This window comes from Tetranychus urticae, chromosome 1 (genome assembly GCF_039701765.1).
Source record: "Tetranychus urticae isolate SD_2017Ah chromosome 1, NJAU_TeUrti_SD_1.0, whole genome shotgun sequence".
NCBI classification, from domain to species: Eukaryota; Metazoa; Arthropoda; class Arachnida; order Trombidiformes; family Tetranychidae; genus Tetranychus; species Tetranychus urticae.
In genome coordinates this window covers 26,078,473-26,099,060 of record NC_142958.1, presented here as the reverse complement: position 1 = coordinate 26,099,060, position 20,588 = coordinate 26,078,473, and the positions used below count along the sequence as shown (strand labels likewise).

The window sequence follows — 20,588 nt, the reverse complement described above, 5'->3', positions numbered from 1 at the left end:
TGATTCTTTTCTTTTCATTTACAGTTCATTTTTGTGATGTTGTTTCTGAATCGTACTTTGTCATTTCAAGTAAATAGCTGCTGTTATTGGAATCCATTTGAAGCAAGAGAATGAGAAAACTCTTAAAACGAAGATGATTTAGAACAATTTTTTTCTTCTTCTTTTCTTTTCTCTTGATTATTGTTAACTTTCGAGTTTAAATTTAATAGTTTTCTTTATCATAATTTTCGACTTTGGCTTCATCAGAGTTTGGGTGCAAGCGATCAAGAAATGAAAGAAAAGGTTTCAAGAGAAACTAATAAAGTTTGAAATTTATATCAAAGAGAAAACGAAATGAAACTGGGAAAAAACAAGGTAAAACTGTAATATAAAGTCAATTGGCTGTTGTTAATGTTATTAACAGGGAATGATGATGAGAATAAAAATGATTTTCAATTGGAATGATAAGTTGGCCTGGGAGTGAAAAGTTATCACAAGAAAATGATAAAACTTTAAGCTCGTCTAATAAACAGGTGAAAAAGAAGAACAAGAAAATTTCAAGATCACAAAATGATGTAAACATTTACTTTTCTATTGATATTTATCGTGTTTTACTGTCTTGATTCAAGTTCATTTTTCAATTGATTTTCTCTTTTTTTTCTCTCCTGGTTTCTCAGCATTTCCACTCATCCTTTGAACAATATTTTATCTTTTATAAAAAGCTATAACGCTGATGTTAACCAATCACGTAATGTTATTATCAATTAGTTTTATTTCGTTTTTTGCTTCTCTTTAGAAAACTTTTTCGGTTCAACTTTTTGGCTCATGGAAACATTTCGTTACAATTGGTTTTTGGTGAGAAACGAAAGTCATGAAGAAACATTTCAACATTTAAACTAGTTTCAGTGTTTATCTTCATGAAATCAGCATCAGGTTGAGTATCAATATTGCCATTTATTCAATCCAATTTTTCTTTCGATTCCATTACTGGTTCAAATACTTTTTTTATCACTTTTTTTGCTTCTCTTCTGACTTTCTAAGTGTTGCTCTTTTGGTCAGTATAAATGATATTTGCTCATCAATTGACGCTAGTTCAATATTATTGGATTCAACTCACGTTCAATAATAACCGGTAAATGTGTCAGTTTATTGAAAACTGAAAACTCTCCTTTCATCAGTTCAAGTAAACACAAAGTTCAATCTGTTTATCGTTGGAATGCGTAGGAAAAGACAAAAATGAAGTTTCCGTAAAAAAAGGAAATTGAATGAAATTCGAGATCATTTAATCTTGAGATAAGCAAATATTTTCTCAAATCTCTTTATTCGCATTGAACAAATGGAACAAGTTTTTTCGAACTTCCATTTTTTTAACATTTTATCCATTTTTATTGTTAATAAGCCAACTGTCTTATAACCTTTTGGACTCTTTCATGACTTTGGTGATGAAAATTTAATCTTTAATAATCTGAACTTCTTTTTGTTCCTCGTTTTTTGACTTTAAGCTTTTATCGTTATTGAAGTGCAAACAGAGTGACAAGTTGCTTCTCTCGTGTTATTGATTGATCAATTTAATCTTAATGAGTAAAACTATCAATCAAGTGATGCATTAATTAAATGGCAATTTATGTTCACAACAGTTTTGACAATGTTCATTCATTCAAGTAACTATTGATATGAAAATATTGTTGATGAAATGAAATTGATGAAAGCCATTAAACTTGAATGAAAATGTAATCTCGAGTTGATGTCAACTTTGCCTTTTCTTGTTCACATTTTGACAATTTCAAATGAAACAACTTGAATTGATGTTTGCAAAAAGGTGAATGGTGAAAAAACTTTGAATAGTTTTTGATTCAAACTTGATTTGCCTTTGATTTTCTCTTTAATTTTTGCTTCCCTCTTCTATTGGTAGATGAAAAGAGATTGTCCAAAAATGTAGATTACATGAAATGAATTGAAATTCAAAGTTAGAATGTTTGCTTTTTCCTTTCTTTCGTTTCAACTATTTGTTTCTCTTTTCTTCAATCACAATAAATCTGTTGGCTTTATCGATTGACCAATGTGTATGCTTGTGTTTATGTTTACAAGCTAAAAGAGTTGCAATGTTTTTTAGGCTGATTAATTGACTCACAATGAAGAGGAAATTTGAGTTGAAATGGGAAAGACAGAACAGCGCAAAAAAGAGGAAAAATTAGATCCAAACAAATAAAATAATTAAACATAGATTTGTTCAGTAGGAAAAAAATTTCAATTATTTCAATTGAATACAACAAACTGATTTCAAACTTGCATAAAATCAGGTGGAATCAGCAAGAAATACTAAAATCGATTCTAGAAATGGATTATAAGACTGATCCATTTTGGTAAAGCTTACGGGTGGTCAGAATGCACGGAGAAGGCTATCAATAAATCTACGCTTAATTCAGCTCATACCGGACTTTTTTTATTTTACGCCTTCATGCAGGCATAACTCACGAACGGTCAGTGCTACAGACTTCAGACTTAAGCCATAAGCTTATCTAGATTGTGCAACCATAAGTTCGAGTGCTCAAGGTTATTCAAGGTCAATTCTTTATTTAACCTCTAATTGACATTGGAAGGTCATTTTCTTGCTTCGCAAAGTTTTTCTGACCCGATAGTGTTAGGCTAATGTTCATCACTCATATCAAGATTAGTAACAATTATAAATTGGACATTGGACATGATGGATCAAAGTTGAATTGCCCATTGAAAGGGCAACTGCAATTTGATTTTTTTGAAGGATTGGGGTATTTTGAGGAGTTATCGCAGTCAAGAGTAAAGGATCTATTAGATAAAAAGGAATAGTAAGCTGATTGTAGCACGTAGTAAAAAATCTCAGTCGAACCCGAATAAACTTCTTGTTATCGGAAATTGTGACAGAAAACTTCCTAATGAAACGAAAAAAGAAGCCTTAAAATATCAAATCTGTCCATAAGTGTCATCCGAAGCATCTGTATCGCATAATATAAATGGTTTATAAACAGAAATATATATATTATGGTCCATTACAGATCTTATTATCTGTATCCAAGAGGGGTAAAAGAAAGAGGAAAAAACTGACCATTCTGCAGATTATCCAACTGATGATATTTCTGGTTGAAGGACACAAAGCACAAGAATAAAGATAGAATAAGAGATTCAACATGACATGCTGATAACTGTACAAAAGAAGAAAAACGATACATGAATGTCTCAGCATTGGATACCTGATATATTATTACTATTATCAACGTTATTATTAAGATTACCATTTGTCCAATCATTGATTTCTCTCTCTTTCCCTTTCTTTTCCTTTACATTTTACTTTATTCAACTTTACCGTCTTCTTCTTATTCTGTCACAACAGTCTAGTGATCTCATTTTTATTATTTCCTATTACTGACCTTATATCATTCTCCATCTTTCCTCGCTTGTCTATCTTTCATTTTTCCCCACCTTTCTCACTCTTGCAATCGAGATACTGGATCTCTTGTCACAACTTGAACTTTTTTCATTCCTTTTATTCGTTGTCTGATGTAGCCAATATTTTTTTATTTCAACTCTTCTCTTACATCTTAATCTACTGTCTAGGAGTAAGTAAATGAGGAGACAATGTTTACACACAAAACTGTTTGCATTATCAAAATTGTTAATCATATTCATTTAATGAGTAGTTCAATTGAGAGAAACACTTGACATGCAATTTTTTCTTGAAATATGATATTCAACCAATTGTTATTAATTCAATGCCTTTTCGTCTTTTCATTTCTTGCAAACTTATGCTTTGAAAAACTTCACCTCAATGGTTATCCTTTGATTCAATGATTTCTTCTCAATTTTTTATTCATCTCATTTAGTGTTTACATTTTTGTGCATTTTCAACTTTTCCAGAAACAAAAGTTAATTGTGCATCAAATTCACTCCATTTTACTTTTAATTCCAAATGAACGCAAAATTTGAGTGAAAACTGTCGAGCAACTAATTTATTAACACTTTTTTGATCGATATCTGAAAAGTAAAGAAGCACAAATGGCGCAAATCAAAGATGTTAGAACTATTCTAGCATCTAACCTAAGAAAAATATCTTGAGCCTTGTTTCCAAAAGCAACAATAAACAATTAAAGTTTTGGAATTCATTATATCTAAATAATCTGAGAACCGGTGTGAACAATATGATAACTGTTGAAGCAATTTAAGAAGGCAACTGCACATTTCGGCAACTTGTCTAAAGTCAAAGAGAAATGCCGTATTCAGAACTCTAATTGAGTAAACTAACTTGCTCAGAAAATCTAAGTCAGTTTTGAGGTTACGATTTAATATTCAATAAGTTTAGCTTTGCACAATTATTGAAGCTCGAGAAATTGGTAAAAAGTAAAGAATTTATTCTAAATGCAAAACTGTATATTGATTAATCTAATGAAACAATTGATGAAATAAACTTGAAACAAAAAACTTTATTCCTGTAAATATTCCAAATTCATTGATAACATTAGCATTGTAATTTTGAATACTTTAACCTTTATCCAATCTTTTACTTTGCATGGAACAACTTCAAGAACGAATCTTTATCAGTTGAACCTTTACTTTTCATGATGAGCGAAATTAAAGATGAATGAGATTTACTTTTGAAGGAAAGAATGCCAGAAAACGAAGAAAGTAGAAACAAAATTTTTCCTTTTTACTAATCAAATGATTCAATGGTTTTGTTGAAATTCTGTCCAAAGCAACACTGGATTCGTTGAAATGTAGCTTCAGGATTCTCTTATCATTTCAAGCAAACAATTTTCATGAGTGAAAAGAGAGAAATTATCCAGATTGGGAAATTTTCTATTTGCACCTCTTTACCTTCAATCATCGCGATCAACACTTATTATTGTTACCTTGAAGGTAAACAGATTCCAACAGATATTCCAATAAAGATTGCAAACAAGTAATCAGATGAGTTGAAATAATGTTATAAAGAATGCATCTTTGAACCATTTCCTTAAACCCAAAGTTTACTTTAAATCTCGCTATTTAAATTAAACTTTACATGCAAACAAGTCAAAGATTGAGCTTTGACGAAGTTGATGCAATTATTGACGCAAGTTCAATGATTGGCCAAGTTTGAAACATGAAAGTGTCTTTACAATAATCTGTGAATGATTCAGTTTCATCTTGAAAAATATTGTAAAGAAAACAAAGAAATGTTAATTTAATAAAAGATGAGAAAAGTTGCTATTCTCTCAGATTCCTCTCTATTTACAAGCAAAATGATAGTAAAATTGCAAGCTGATTAGCATAACCAAATTTACATAAAAATAATGTTACTCAACTTTACTCATCGTTGAGGTTGTAAGACCTTTTCTTGCTTCCATCTCTTGCTTGTTAAATAATAATCTTTACCCATTGTTAACCTGCTTTAATTATTTAATAATGAAACATTCATGATCGTTAATATTAATGATAATGATGAAAATTTCACAGCTATTAGTGATGTCAATGCGTCACATTTCACCATCACAATAACCATTAAGTGATGATGATATTTATTATTATAATAGGATGAGAAGAGTTGTGAAGTAAAAAAGCAAAAGAATTGCTGTTTTTAACCTTAATTTTGTACTTGATGTCAGTTTGGTTTCACTTCATTGTCAAACCTCAACCAGCAAGCAACAAGGAATGGTGATGATAATGATGATGAGGGAAGAGAGTAAAAATAAGAAGAGAGAAAGAAAAGGGAAGAAAATGCTTTACTAGGATCGATCTGATTGGGATGAGGAAGAAGAAGAAGAAGATGGTTAAACTGGGAAGACGGGAAGAAGATGAAACATGTTGGAAAGGGTCATCATTATCAGAGTGAAGGCGAAAGATGATACAAGATAAATGAACAGAAGAGGCAAGTGAAACAAAGAGCCTTGTGAAGATGCGATTTATAATGTTGTTATGTTGTTGGTTTGCTGGTTCTTGTTGTTGGTTTTAAGTGACTTATATTGTTGGGAGACACAAAAATGTGAATAAGAATGATTAAGATGATAGAGGAAAAGGCAAATGCAAATGTTGGAATGTTGACTGAAAAAAAACATGGAATCTTTTCTTCTTTTTTATTCCCTGCATAAGTTGCATCTTCTCTTTTAATGTTACTTGACATAGATAATCGTTAACTTGGTAGAACAGAGAGTTTTACTGGGAGTTAGAAAATCATTTTCTGAGAAACTGAAAAATGAATTTGAGATTTCTAGAGATAATGTTGAGAGTAAGTTGATTGAGTAAATATGCAAATTTTCGTTTGCTTTAGTTTTCGTTCTGCCGTTAGGAAATTGTGCTGTGATCGAGCCAACGTTTTAGAGACTATTCTTGCAATTTTTATGCTTCTGCTTTTCAAGCTAAGCACTTGAATGTGTTTATATTATCTGAGCTAAGAATTGTTTGAAGTTGAAAATAGGGGCAAAACGTCAACGCAAGTTGAAACGGAACGCAATTCAACTTCAATCGCATTGTCAGTATAAAAATAATCAGATGAATTAAGTTTGCTAAGTGGATAGGAAATGGGGATGAAAGTAGAGGGAAAATTGTGATCTTATTAAATCACAAATTTACTTGACAGCATTAACCTTAGTTTGACCCAGTAAATTGCATAATAACCTCCAGTGGATTCCTTCAAAGGTTGAGATTGACCCTGAATTTTAAATTGGTTAAACATAAGAAAGTCAATCTGCTTATTTCATGCAGCCTCTGAAAATAAGTTGACAATGTGTTTTCATCTTCATAAGCTGTATTAATAGCAATTGAAAATTGCAAGTGATGAGAAATGAAAAAAGGGCAAAAGCTGTCTAATTTCAGAACGTGACTTGAAAGGAACAAAATAATCGATCAAAATTGACATCGAAAATCGGTTCCAATTCAAATAACTCAAAATTTTTCTTCTATTGTGATCATTTTGCATCTCTACAAACTTGATAACAATTTATAAAGCCAACTCGGTTTACTGTGACTACAATCAGTCTTCAAAAACAATGCGCAAAAACGAAAGAAAATACAAAGTTTTTCTAACAATTACATCGAACTGATATTGACACGAGTAATGTTCAAAGGTTGAATGATGTCGAAAATAAAACTTACCGATGACAGTCAAGTTGTTTAACGTATTTACTGTTCTTGCCCATTTAAAGTCTACCCGGCAAAGGTAGAGTCCAGTGTCTTCTTGGTGAACAGGTTCAATGGAAAGTAAACCAGGACGGACGGATAAATTGAATTTGGCTCGATTCTTGAACTCATCGGCAGTAAAATGGGAAGCCTTCTCAACGGGCGAGTTTCGTGCATCGACACTATAAATGGGAGGACTTTTGCGATCATTTTTGTACCAAAGTATTAAACTAATTGAATCCTCTGCAGAAGGAATTGTAAGGTCACAGGGAAGTTCAACACGAGAACCAGATGATGCAGTAAAACGATTCAAAACTGAAAAATAATACAGAAAGAAAAATTAACCCAAATAGAGTTGATAGATATTTCATTTTATAACCTTTTGTTTCATTTTTAAAACAATTTTCCTTCCAACTAACAAATTGCTGGAAAACAGAGAAAGTTACCTGAGAAAACAAACCTCAATCTTAAATCCGATTAACTGAACATTTTTCCTTCTTCTTTCAATTCAGTTTGCAATAACTTCCACCCACCAACAATAACTGATTAGTTGCATTTTCTTGCTTTTTTATCGATGGAACAACAATTTATGATACAGTTCGAACAATGAATCATGTTCATTTTTCTGCTGTCAGTTGAAATTCTTATTCAAACAACTTTCTCTAACATTTCTTCCAACTTTTCTCTTTCAATCCTTTTCTCTTCATAAACAGATTTACTGATGCAATGGCAATCAAATGAATAATGAATTATCCTGCCATTTATGCCTGTAAATGATGCTTCGTTATAATTATCATTACTCTTATTATTTTACTCGTTTCATTATTCATCATTTCTTGTGATTTTACTTTTTTGCTTTTCTTCAAATCGCTCTTCATTTATTCATGTAATCTGCAAATGCAAGGTTCAATGAAATTTGCAACATTTTATGGTTGAAACTTTAAAGCATATTGAGTCAGCAAAGGTTTCAATTCTTACCTGTAACATCATCAAATTGATTGATAGTCTTAATTTGAATGCCAGGTGAACCTGAAAAGATAATTAAGGTTAATTAGTGATCAGTTGAAAGTTGAGATCCGGTGAAAGAAGACGATAAATCCCATGTTGACCAACATCAGTATAAAGATAATCAAAAATGATTCAATTTCTTGCTTTAAGAACAAATTCAAAAGTCGATTCTTTTCAATTTAACATCAAACATTCAACTGTTACTTAAAATTTTGAAAAACTTTCATTCCACTCTGCCGTTTGGTTCAAAGTTCAGTTTGCTCGTTTCATTATCCAAGCTTTGATTTTAAACCAGAAATAGTTTTCGAGATTGCAAACTGTCTCTGAGTTAGAAAAGTCAACTTGAAAAAGTTGAATTTGAGGAAAATTGCTTCAATTTATATTCGTAATTATGATCATTTGCAAGATTCATGTTTGCTTGAAGTTCCTTAAACGATGAGGAAATTATGATGATCAAGTGGGAGGCTTTTGGGAGGAAAAAGGCCGGAAACATTAACTTGTCAATCCATTTATTCAATGGATAATTAAGGCTACTTTATTCATTGAGATGTGCAATGAAAAGATTACTCAATAATTAATAGTGTCGAATGAAAATTAATAAATAATGCATTGTTCCATGTAAGAATAGAGGGAAAAGGTGACAATCACATGGACACATGAAAAGAAGGTTTATTAATGAGAAAAGTTTTCTGCAGTTTCATTGAAACCCATGCAATCTAAATTAACCCATCGTAAAGTGCCATTTATACGTGAATAATGGTGTAAACAGTTTAACTACTCAACATCAATAATTATCTTGTTTTCAGGGTGAAAACAGTAGCCAAGGTAAGTGTGTTGTAAACAGTAATGTTGACCAGTTTTGGGTTTAACAGCACTTGTAACAGTGTTTTACTTGTAAGAGGTGAAAGAGTTGCCATGAAAGGGAAAAAACTGAGAATCTCTAATGAGATTGCAGGATTAAACTGTTTACAAGACAATTTCCATGGCGAATGTCTCACCAAGAAAAAGATTTATAGATGAAAGTAATATTGTGATGGGAGATTTGCTGTAAAAAATGAATCTCGAAAGCTCAATAGAAGGTGCTTTCGAATGAAAAAATGGCAAAGTCTTTGAGCGCTGAAAGATCAAGAACTCTTGAAAGAGTAATCTGTTTCACCATTTTTTGTAGCAAAACTTCCCTCCAAGCTGGGAGTGAGAAGCAATCCAAATAACAAAAGTATCTTGTTGAGTGGTTAGTTAATGAACCCAATGATTCTTCAATTGATTCTTCATTTGTCTCTTTTTATTGCAGATTTAAATTTTCGATTTCGTTTCAATCTGAATTGGAAATGTCGAGTGTTTGAAATTTGTCTAAAATTCGCACAGAAGTTGAGCGTGAATAGAAAAGTTTTTTTGCGAAATGGAAATAGCTTTATGTTGAGGATTGTTTTTGTTATGAACTTTTGTTTTGCTTTCGTCGAATGTTGCTTTTCTTGAATTTTGCTATTTTAAGCAAATGCTTTTTTTGTTTGAATAACTTTTCTTGAGATTAATGAGACAAAAATAAAGGTTTGATTTGCATTTGCAGTTGTGGACAAATGTCACTCAATCATGAGCATCATTTGATTTTCCGATTGAAATGCAAATAGTTTTATTCCCTTTTTTACAGTTTAACAATTGAATGGCAATATTTTGCTTTTTTGGCCTTCAATGAAGGAAAACAGAATCCATTCAACTCGTAACTGATATTCACTTTTGTATTATTTATTTTCAATAACATCATTTACGCTAGAAGTGAAAATAATGAAACATTTTAACTCTTTTTCTCTCTCTCTTCCTTACTTTACATTTGAACATTTTGCGGCTTGAACATTTTGTCAATCTGATTGAGACATTGAACATGAATTTTGTATCGATCAATGAATACAATTCAAGGTTGAAATTTCATTACAATAATAGTGACAATTTTCAAAAGAATCTGAAAAGGAAATGCCTTTCATCAAATGTTATAACGATAATTTGATTGAAACAAGTTACAACTATTAATAGCATTTTCAATTCAATTTTTGTTTGGAGCAACAACGAAAACTCTTCATTCACTTTTCGTGTAAAACAATGTAAATCTTTCTATCGAGTACATTTTCATCATCAATAAATTTCCATTTTTGCCCAAAATTCTAATAGATAAAGTTCCAAATTTATTTAAATTTGATTTTCTGTAAAACTTTTTTTTCTCTCCATATTTCGCCTTTTTTCATACAGTTACTATGAAAACTCATTTGGTTAACATTTTTTGTCTGTTGAGGTGAAGTGATGGTTCAATGGGAAAATGAAAGTTGATGGAAGAAGAAAAGTTTAGCTCAATGTTCTGAATAGGCAAGTGAACTCGATAGACAATCTGATGAAGCCACAGGGAAAAGTGTCATGTGCTTTTTTGGGTTAACTGTTTAAAATAAATATGTGCTTTGGATAAAGAAGAAGATGAAGCAGAGATTGGGTAGATTTAGTTGAAATTTGTTTTATACCTAATTTTGTTTTCACATGATTAGTTAACTGGTGAGAATGAAGAATGAGATGAAAAAAAAGGTTGAAAGTTGGAAGCGATGAAAAGTGAAAAGGAAAATGAAAAGAGGAAGACAAAGTTTTCCTGGAATAATATGCTGATGATAAATGTGATGTATCTGATTAGACATTTTTTTAAAAATAACTTTTCTCATGAAGAAAAGACTACAAAAGAGTTCAATATCAAGTTGAACTGAGGTTGGGAGTTGAAAGAGTTTGATTAAATTGAGTTTTCAAGAAGAAAAAGATTGGCACATTTTTCAAGGAATTGAGATCAAGAAATTTTGAAAAGCGTTGGATTCGCATTTCAATGGCACATGAACAGAGTTGATTGATATTTCATGAGAAGTTTGAGTAAAAGATTTGGTAAAACAAGGCGATAATGAAGAAACAATCGAATACGAAAAAGTTTGGAGGAAATTTTTAGAGTTCGACTGCTCAAAACTTTATTCTTGTGTGATCTGGTTGAGTTTGGAATTGATTCGTTTACGGTATAAGAAGGGAACGAAAAACTTAAATTGTCAATCGAAAGCAGATACTTGACAATTTGAGTAAAGAGTCGAGTCAAGAGCATCATTATCCAAGAATACAAACCTCAAAAGATACGAGAAGAAGCTTGATTAGCAAAATGTTCATCGTTGGTCAAAGGATTGAATAGGCATTTGGAGAGGAAAAAATGTTGATACAAAACAGAAAAAGAGAAACTTTTAGAATGAAAAATTCGAAGACTAAACTTGATGTTAGGTTTACATTTTTTGAATGGACGAGAAGAATGAAAATTTTTTACTTTTCCGTTTCGTTTCGTCTTTTTACTAATATCTATTCATTTTTTCCATTCATTTTCTTTTTCATGTTTTCCACGCTCTCTCTTGACACATCATTTTACATTTACATATTAAAGTTGTTATGAAACGAAATTGTCCACCTTTTGACTGACCATGAATCACATTACCATTCTCTTGAGAATGCAATGTAAATGGACAAAAAGTTGAGGTTTACATTTGATTATTGTGGACACAATCGAGACAACCTGTGATTACAATTGCTGGAAGGATGAGAAAAGAAGCGATTTGTGAGAGAATCTGAAAAAGTGGGGAAAAAATGCAATGATTTTGCATTAATCTGATGAATTCTGAAACATTATCATTTTCACATTTTGTTGCAACAGAAAAGTTGTAATCATTGAGACTCATACATAAACATTGATGAACGGAAACTCGGGAAGAGCAAGAAGAAAGGTAAACCGAAGAAACGAAAACAAAATTCAATGTTACAGCATTCAGTGAGATTTAAAGAGCAACTGAAAAGGTAATGCTTATGAATCCATGCTCATGAATCTCAATGAATCTTTTAATCGACCAATTGGACCAAAAAGAAGAGTAAAAATGGTCACAAATGTCATGGAGATGGAGAGCAGTAGAAGATGCGATTAAATGAGGTTTCATTAATTTTTTGCATTTTATTCTTGAAAATGGTTTTCCATGATAAAGGCCATTAAACTGGCCACTAATTAACGGTTGCCTAGAAAACAGATGAAGACAATTGTTTATCTCAATCAACAGATTCACTGGAAAAAGACAAAAGTATCACATTTTGGGTCATCGAATACAACATTCATTTCGAAATGCATTCCATTTTCAGAGACCGATTCAGTTTGAAAAGGTTGATTCAATCAGCAGTAAAGACTCTTCATGCAACAAAAAAATGCTTGGTAAACTCATTAGTCTTTAGTTTTGGTCATTTTCATTGCTTTTCATCTTGTTTCGCTTTCGTTTTTCCCTCGATTCTTCTCACAAAGAAATCACTTTTACCTTACCTTTTGAATTTCACCATGTTTACCACTTTTTTCTTCATCTTCTTCATCAGCATCATGCTCATCATTTTCATCATTTGTTCTGTCAATGTCAACATGAGCAGAGAAAATAAAACTGGACAAAAGTGCTTAATAAGTTTTATTAAGCAAAATGTTTACTCTTATAATCATTTTCATTCTGCAAATCTTGAGATTTGATTCTCTTGACGATTCCATTTTTTCTCATCAAGTTGGCGATCAAAAGGAGAAACTGATTCAATGATTTAAATTGAAATTTTACTTCTTTTGCTTCAAGTTATTCCAACGAATGAGACATTGAAATGGTTCGAGTTGACCGATAATTTAATTGCGGTTGATGAAACAGGAAAGAAATTGAAAGGAAAGAGGAAAATGTATCGAACTCGATATTGAATTATTTTTCAATTGTCATAATCATTTACTCATCGATTGACTTTTACTTTCAACTGTTGACCACTTAACGTTGGAAAGGTTAAATTATCATTTTGACTCGATTAGTTGATAAACTCATTACTTTGTCCATCTTTTTTTACTCCAAGCTGTGGGAAGAAACAAGATGGAATTGAGAGGAAAAAGTCATTTCACTCATCATTTTCATTTGCGCTTCGTTTAACCTGAATATCATGGAAAAAGGTAGAATAACAAGTCGTTACATTGACCCGACCATTGGCAACATTTTCAATTTTTTGTCCAACTTTTTTATTCTTTTCAACCAATTTTCACACTTTAAACCTTCTTATTGCAACAATTTCATTACAAATTCTGTTCATGTTGCGTCTGAATCATCATTAAACACTCTTCTTGGCTCAACCATCATCAAATAAAAAAGGTCACCAAAGTGTGTATCATAACACTTTTTTTCACCAAAGCCCACAATTGAACATTTCAACTCAATTCTAGAGAAACTTTTTTTCAAAGTTATAAAGAAAAATGTAATTTCGACTTTTTAAATTTTCATGAATTTCTTCTAATTTAGAGGTAAAAGTTTCAAAAGTGAAAAGACATCAAAAGTTTTCTCAGGTTGCAAGATGAATATTTTGTCCAATTTTCACTCAATTGTTTCAAAATACTTTGAGTGAGAAAATCAATGAGAAATAATGTTTCCTTTTTGTTGAATAAATTTTCCGTTTCTTGCGAGTTTTGCATTGAAAATATTTAATAAAAGTTGCTCTTTGCTCTTTATGCATAAACAACAAACAAGAAACAAATCACTTTAGGGTAAAGTTGCAACCAAATCAAACATTAAGTTCATTGAAATATTTTTGTTTATCGCTTATAAAATGTTGATAAATCGTGACTTGAAGAGGTAAACTTATGCTTTCGAGTTAAGTCAAACTCTAAGTTATCCTATTAAAATTCATTGGGAATTTTTGTTTCACTTTCAACTTTGAATTGCATTTGAATGATGAAAAGACAAACTGGAAATGTTTCATTATTCAATAGAAAATGGCAATTCCAAGTTTATCCGGAAAAGTAAAAGTTTTTATGAAGAATAAAGAAAGAAAAGAAAAGTTAGTTGAAACTGGATAATCAGCCGAGTTATCATGAGTTTGATAATCATACTGATGAGCTTAAAGTTGCCCTTCATTTGCTTCTAATAAAGAAACATGAGAATAGAAAATGAATGCTAGAAATTTTGTTGAAATGAGTTGCAAGGTTAGATAAACTTTATCCATTTGGATAAGTTTTCAATCAATTTTCTGTTTTCATGTTTTTCTCTGTTGAACTTGTGCATTTTAAAGGGAAAATAATTTTTCATTAAAACGTTTCATCTCATAATTCGTGGAGTGAATTTTCAATTGAAGAAAGAGATGGAAAAAAAGTTTGCTACTTTGATATTCAACTTTTTTTTTCTTCTAAAAATTGAAATATTGTTTCAAGGGAATTTTGTTTACAAATATTCCAATATGCACTGATGAGCTTCATCATGTTTGGCTCAATGGTAATGATGATTGTTGCCATGAACGAGAAACATGGTAAAGATTCTCAAATTAGATTGTTTTCCAGTTTGCAAGTGAAGAAAATCCCAGTTATAAAAATTTGGAGTTTGGAGGTTTTTTCAGTCTTGGATTGAGGTTGGTTCAATGGATGGAAAAGGCTGCATTTTTTTGCATTTCTTGGCAAGTAATTGAAACTCGAGGTTGAATGGAATGTTGGAATTGTTTGAGTAAACTCGCAAAGAGCACAACAACGAGTTGCATATTTTCATGGAGCAAGAGAGTTGGTAATTGGATTCCAATGCGTGGTCGATTTGAAGCAAATGAAATTGAAAAATTAGCATTCTTTTCGGTCAATCCCTCCAATTGCTTGTTTGAACACTTTTTTCAAACGAAACTTTTTTTGGAATAAGTTCCTTTAAAATAGCTTTCTTTTCCCAAACGGTTATTATCTTATCTTAAGTCAGTCAGTATTATTCAAAGTGAAATAAGCTATCATTCAGTTTGATAGAAACACAAATTTCGCGATTTCGGTTGGGAAGTGATAAAATATCAATAGAATTGTTTTCGATTTTCTGTGTATTGAATATCGAACGGTGGCAACGAATTAAATTTAAAAGGGAATTCATTATATTTTTGATTGGAATGAACTTTAAAGATTCTGAGACCAACTTAGAATTTATTTTGTCAGTTCTCGATTCCAACGCCTGTGATTCAACTTCAGCTATGATACTTAACGTTAAAAGTTAATCAAAGTAAATGCTTGAAGCTTGGTTCATGAAAAACATGAAGAGTTTTATTAACAATCTTGTTAGTTTTTTGCTGCTTGTTTTTGCTTTGGATACATTTTGTTGACGAAAGGGTTTAATGGCATAATAATGATGAAATGGTTTGATAGTGAAAAGCAGTTTAGAAATGATTAGGTTCATAGAACTGTTTTTTTCTTGGTTAAACATGCGATCAGGTAAACTTAACTAAAATTAGCTTTACATTTTGAGGTTGAATTAAAAAGCATGAACAAGGAAAGAAGCGCAAATGTTTAGAATCAGTTTGTTGATAAAAAAGCAAGTTAACGTCTCAATTGAGTGTAATCGGTTAGAGTAAATTGTTTGTAATCAAGTCAACTTTGATTTATAATTGGAAACAATCTTTGCTGTTCTCAAATTGAAAAACTTAAGTTGCTATTAAACTCAATAACTTGTCAGTTTCGGAGAAATCTTGCGATGATAATTGTTCTAATTTGATTGCTAATCAAAGCTAAAATGGGCAGTTTTAGTGTAAAATTGGCGATTATAAGGAAAAGAAAAGAGAAAAGTGTCAAATTTTGACAAATCATTGATTTAATCGTAAATGAAAAGCTATGATTAACAACAATTTAGTGATCTTGAGAAAGACAAATGATCTTTTCTGATATTTCTCAATGATAATGTATTGGTCTCACGATCAGTTAATAGTAACTGTAAGAAACAATTATAACATGGAAAGCAACTTCAGAATCAATTACTACAAATCATGATTCATATTTTCTTCACACATTCAATGTTATCGGTGAAACTGAATAAAATTTCAGGGATTTTTTTTTCTGTTGACAACGAAGTTCGAACTTTTTCGATTGGATGACTTGAGTGTAGCAATTAGCAGCAACATTTTTTGTATCAATGTTTAGATGCTTTGATATATCAAGGTAGCTATTATTATCCAAATTAGCAGCGAAACAATGTTATAAATTTCATTCATTTCCATTTAATGGGTTGACTTTTTTTCCTCTGCCTTTCAATGGGCTAATCACATCTTCTGAATCCTTATCAATTCCTAAAGGGTTAATATACATTGAGAATGTATTAGCTTTGGAATCAATGACAGTCATTATGGCAGTGAGTAGGGAAGAGAATGAAAAGGAAATGTAAAAAAAGAAGTTCCAATGTTGGAATGAATGAACAAAGAGAAGGCTTGAAACCTTCTCAATGATTAGCTTCATTTGAAGACTAGGTTCTTGACTTGAATCAAGGTTATCATTAAAAGTTAGTCAACTCATTTTTTTCTTTCCATCTTACCTTAATTGATAATAATTTCAATTTCAATGCAAGTTAATCAATAAAAGTCTCTTTGCTAGCAATCAATCAATTATAATGGATACTTAATTGATTTTGTCGTTTTTCGCTCAACAAAAGAAAGATCTTTCTATTCAAGTGTTTGATTCTGTTGCTCGTATAATGTCGATTGAGACCGTTTCTCTACTTTATCTGATTCACATTTGAGATATCAGATTGAATAAGATTAAACTAAACCTTGCAGGTAAAGAGAAAAGATAAGAACTCACAAAATGCCAGAAATGAGAAATGATATTATCTCGAATAGTTCTAGTCGTTAGTCTTATTGACTGGTTCAGCATAAGTATAGTCACTCAATGTGATTTAGCGATTTTATGCTGGTTAACTTGCATAACTAGAGAGTATCTGTGTCAAGTCAAACATTTTGAAAAAATGTCTTTTCGTCACTCGCAAGAGATTTATTATATCAATAATAGTAATCGAAATACGGCTCAAAACCCGAAAAAGTTACGAAAATTGATTCACTCCACTATCCTCTTAAATAAGCGTTTTTAAATCTCAAGGAAATTTACACAGTCGCCCTCTAGTTTATAAATATAACTTATTATAAAAATTTACATCGAACCATGGTATCGATATCGTCTGACATAATGTGATAGATCTAAGTGATAGATGGTGACTTAGAAGATGGTGTTTCCTTAAGAGGATAGTAGAGTTTGAGGAATAAATTCACTAGGGCTCCGATTTGGCAAGCGATCTTCTGACCTAGTTATAATAATAAAAATTTTAGATAACATAAATTGTGTAGCAAAGAAAATCGATTTTTTCTCAAACACTTTTTCCACACTTCTAGACTTACAACGGGTGTAGTCAGTGGAAGCGATTGCCAGTCAATATGTGTTATACACCAGCCACATGGGTTGGATTTTTGCGTGGTGAAAAAGGTTTTGCAAAAAAAGCAGTCTCCCAACTCGACTGTTAAGGATAATCGCGTTAATCATCGGGTTATTTTGCATTATTATTGAAACAAGAAAATAGATTTTGTTTTATCTTGAGCAAGTTAATTGGTTACAACTGAAGATGACCTCAATGATCAATTAACATTCACCTTGAAACCATTCATTTGGCCAACTTGGTATCTCATTTGGTCAAAAAATGCGTCAATTTAGGTAAATGGTAGTTGATTTGATTGTGATGAAAATTTGATCCCGTTTACATAACACTCCATTTGGAAACTTGCTTAATGACTAATGATTAAATTATTGATTGTCGGATTAATGGACAAGCTTCATTATTGAATTCATATCATTTACGTAAGTTAACTTAAATAATCATTAATTTTAGGTTAGCTTAATGAACAACTTTTAAATTGATTGATACTTGATATTGGAGCAAAAAAGGAAACCATTAGATGGCCATGAATAATTGCACATTAAAAATGAGGCAAAGGGTTGCATGAGTACATTTCACCCTTTTCCAGGTCAATAGATGCAATAATTTCCAGATCTATTTGTTCATGCACAATCACGAAAGGTTATAAACTTAGAGCTAATATTTCAACACTTTTCCAGGCAAAAATGAAGACATATATTATTCCATCAACATTTCATGATCTCTTCCAGAACTTTTCATTTCTCTTCGACCCATGATACAAAATCATTGTCAAATATCAATTGGAAACTGGAATTTTCTCTCTTCATGTTTTATGAACTTTTTTTCTCTCGAAAGATGATTTTGAATTTATTCATTTGCAAATGAATAATTGTTTGAAACACAATTAACAAGAATCATTTTCTGTTCAGTTGTTTTTCATGTAATTAATGCATCGATCAATGCAATTGGCAATTAATAAAAGTGAAAAATGATTGCAACAATTGAAACAAATTAATATTGAAAATCAATTAACAATCTGAGAAGGCGTCAGATTCAGCCTTTTTCAACTCTAAATGTAATTGTTAAATTGGCCATTCATGATGAATAATGATGACTAGATGAAAATCAATTGCAACTGATGATGAAAATGATATTTTTTGAAATGAAAATTGTAAAGCAAAATTGATTAATCGAGACAAATTCAGCTTCGAATTTGTTTGTTCATTTGTTTAAAATGCCAGCAATTTCCTAAACAGCTAAAAAGGTTCAAATTGAAACTTTATCCGATTCTATAAATAAGTTAGTGCGAGAAAATTTCAAGTCTTTTTTTTGAAATGTTATCCTTTTAATACTGGTTAATCCTGTTTCATATTTTCTGGTCATCATTTATACTGAAATAGTGTGATTCAAACAGCATTCAATAAAGTGGATTTATGGCCAACAATTTTATGAGAAACCAGAAAATGCAGGGAAAATTAGTTGAAATTTGCAATTCTATTAGTTGATAAAAGACACTTGAAGATGATGAGTAGTCTTATTAAAACAATTGTTCAGCTTAAGATGCCTTTTGTTTAACATGACATCATCACTAGTCATGAAACTACTGATTTTGAATCCTTTCGCAATGCGCAACTTTGTCTGACGTAAACTGTTCAAGTGTTGAGTTTATAGTTGAAAAAAATTCTGTGTTCACCATGCCCGTCCCAATAGCGCAGTCGGTAGCGCGTCAGTCTCATAATCTGAAGGTCGTGAGTTCGAGCCTCACTTGGGGCATACAATTTTTTATTTAATTTGCATTTCTTTCAAGATCCTTATGAGTCTCCATCTCTTGTACAGATTAACATCAAAAATTTAAAATTGCAGTAGCTAGAAATCGTATAAAACTTGTCTACAGTCACTTTAATAAAGTGTGTCAGTACAGAAAATTGGACTTTTTCTTTTAGCAAACTTTTGAACGTCATGTGCGTTTTCGAACATTTTTGTTTTTTTTCGATTAACCATTGAGTCCAATTTGAAGTAATGTTTAAAAATTGAAAATTTTGAAGCTTCTATGGAAATTCGTATGTGAAAATTAACATCAATGATTATTGCAGTTGAATGCCAGTGAAATTCATTTTTTTGCAGATTCGATCAAAAACTTGCCTAAACAATGTGCTAATACGAAAAGGAGAAAAAAGAAATTCCCTGAAAAGTCAACGAAATTCAACCGGCAAATGGTTAACGTTGAAATGTGTTGCTATTATGCAAAATCTTGTGACCAAATTTTTTATTCTATTTTTAACTGATGGACCTTTATTGATTTTGCTTAAAAGTTCATTTATGAATATGAAATGTTTCAGAAAATGAGTTGACATCTTTATGTGCGTTCAGAATTGGTTTAAATATTTTCAGCGTTTTTTTCATCCAAATGACGCAAACTCAGCTATCATGGGAATAAGATGTAATTACTATGACAACTGAAGTTACAATTAATTATTGAATGAACATCAAGCAGTGAGAAAATGTCACAATTTTCAATTTGTCTTGATCTATGAGTTGATTTCATGAAAAATGCCACTTGTGGTTCAATTGTTTCAATTGAATTAAATTGCAACTTTTATCCTAAAAGTTGAGTTTGCAGCAAAATAGCTGGAAAATGAAGATTCTAGGATTTTACTGTTTGATGCTGCTCATAATATTCAATAATCTTAATGGATACAAAGATGTAGAAACTATCGATTTAAGTTTAACAACAGTTTGACTTTAACAGGGAAAATATAACCTTCGGTAATTAACTTTTCATCTCTAATTTAGTTATAAAAAAACAGGGAATAAAAAGGGATCCGTTAATGTTGAAACTTTTTTTGCCTTGTTCAAGTTTCTATTTGCTTAAAGCAAATTGCATATTTTTGCTTCAATCTTTTTCCATCAACTTGTACTTTCTCTCAACATATCAATTCCCTTCTTCGCCTTTCTTCCAGGCCCATCCAAAGGAAATGATATAAGAAAAGAATCTGTCATCGGAAGTTCGCCAACTAATCCATCAAAGTGATTTTCCATCTTGCATGGAAAAAATATCAATCCGTTGAAACCTTTACAAAAAGAGGGTGCAAAAGTTCGCACAATTTTTCTCTTCTTCTTCTTCCAAACCAACATTGACATTCAGTAGATGCATATTTGCAAAGTGTTTATATATTTACACAAAACTCGCTTTTCTTCACCAAAAAATATTCTCTTCTGAAAGTAGGATGAAAAGGACGAAGA

The 20,588-nt window shown here is 31.2% G+C and overlaps 1 protein-coding gene and 1 non-coding gene across 2 annotated transcripts in view; one reads left to right on the top strand and one right to left on the bottom strand.

Annotated features, from left to right (window-relative positions):
• Positions 1-20,588, bottom strand: part of LOC107364550 (uncharacterized) — an 88,629-nt gene that overhangs the window by 25,222 nt on the left and 42,819 nt on the right. Inside the window, exons 2-3 of the mRNA XM_015931960.3 lie at positions 8,083-8,133; positions 7,081-7,419 (exon numbers count right to left, since the gene is read on the bottom strand). Coding sequence (XP_015787446.2) covers positions 7,081-7,419; positions 8,083-8,133 — 390 coding nt within the window. The remainder of the gene's footprint in view (positions 1-7,080; positions 7,420-8,082; positions 8,134-20,588) is intronic.
• Positions 19,046-19,118, top strand: TRNAM-CAU (transfer RNA methionine (anticodon CAU)). The gene has a single exon. It is a non-coding gene; the product is annotated as a tRNA-Met (tRNA).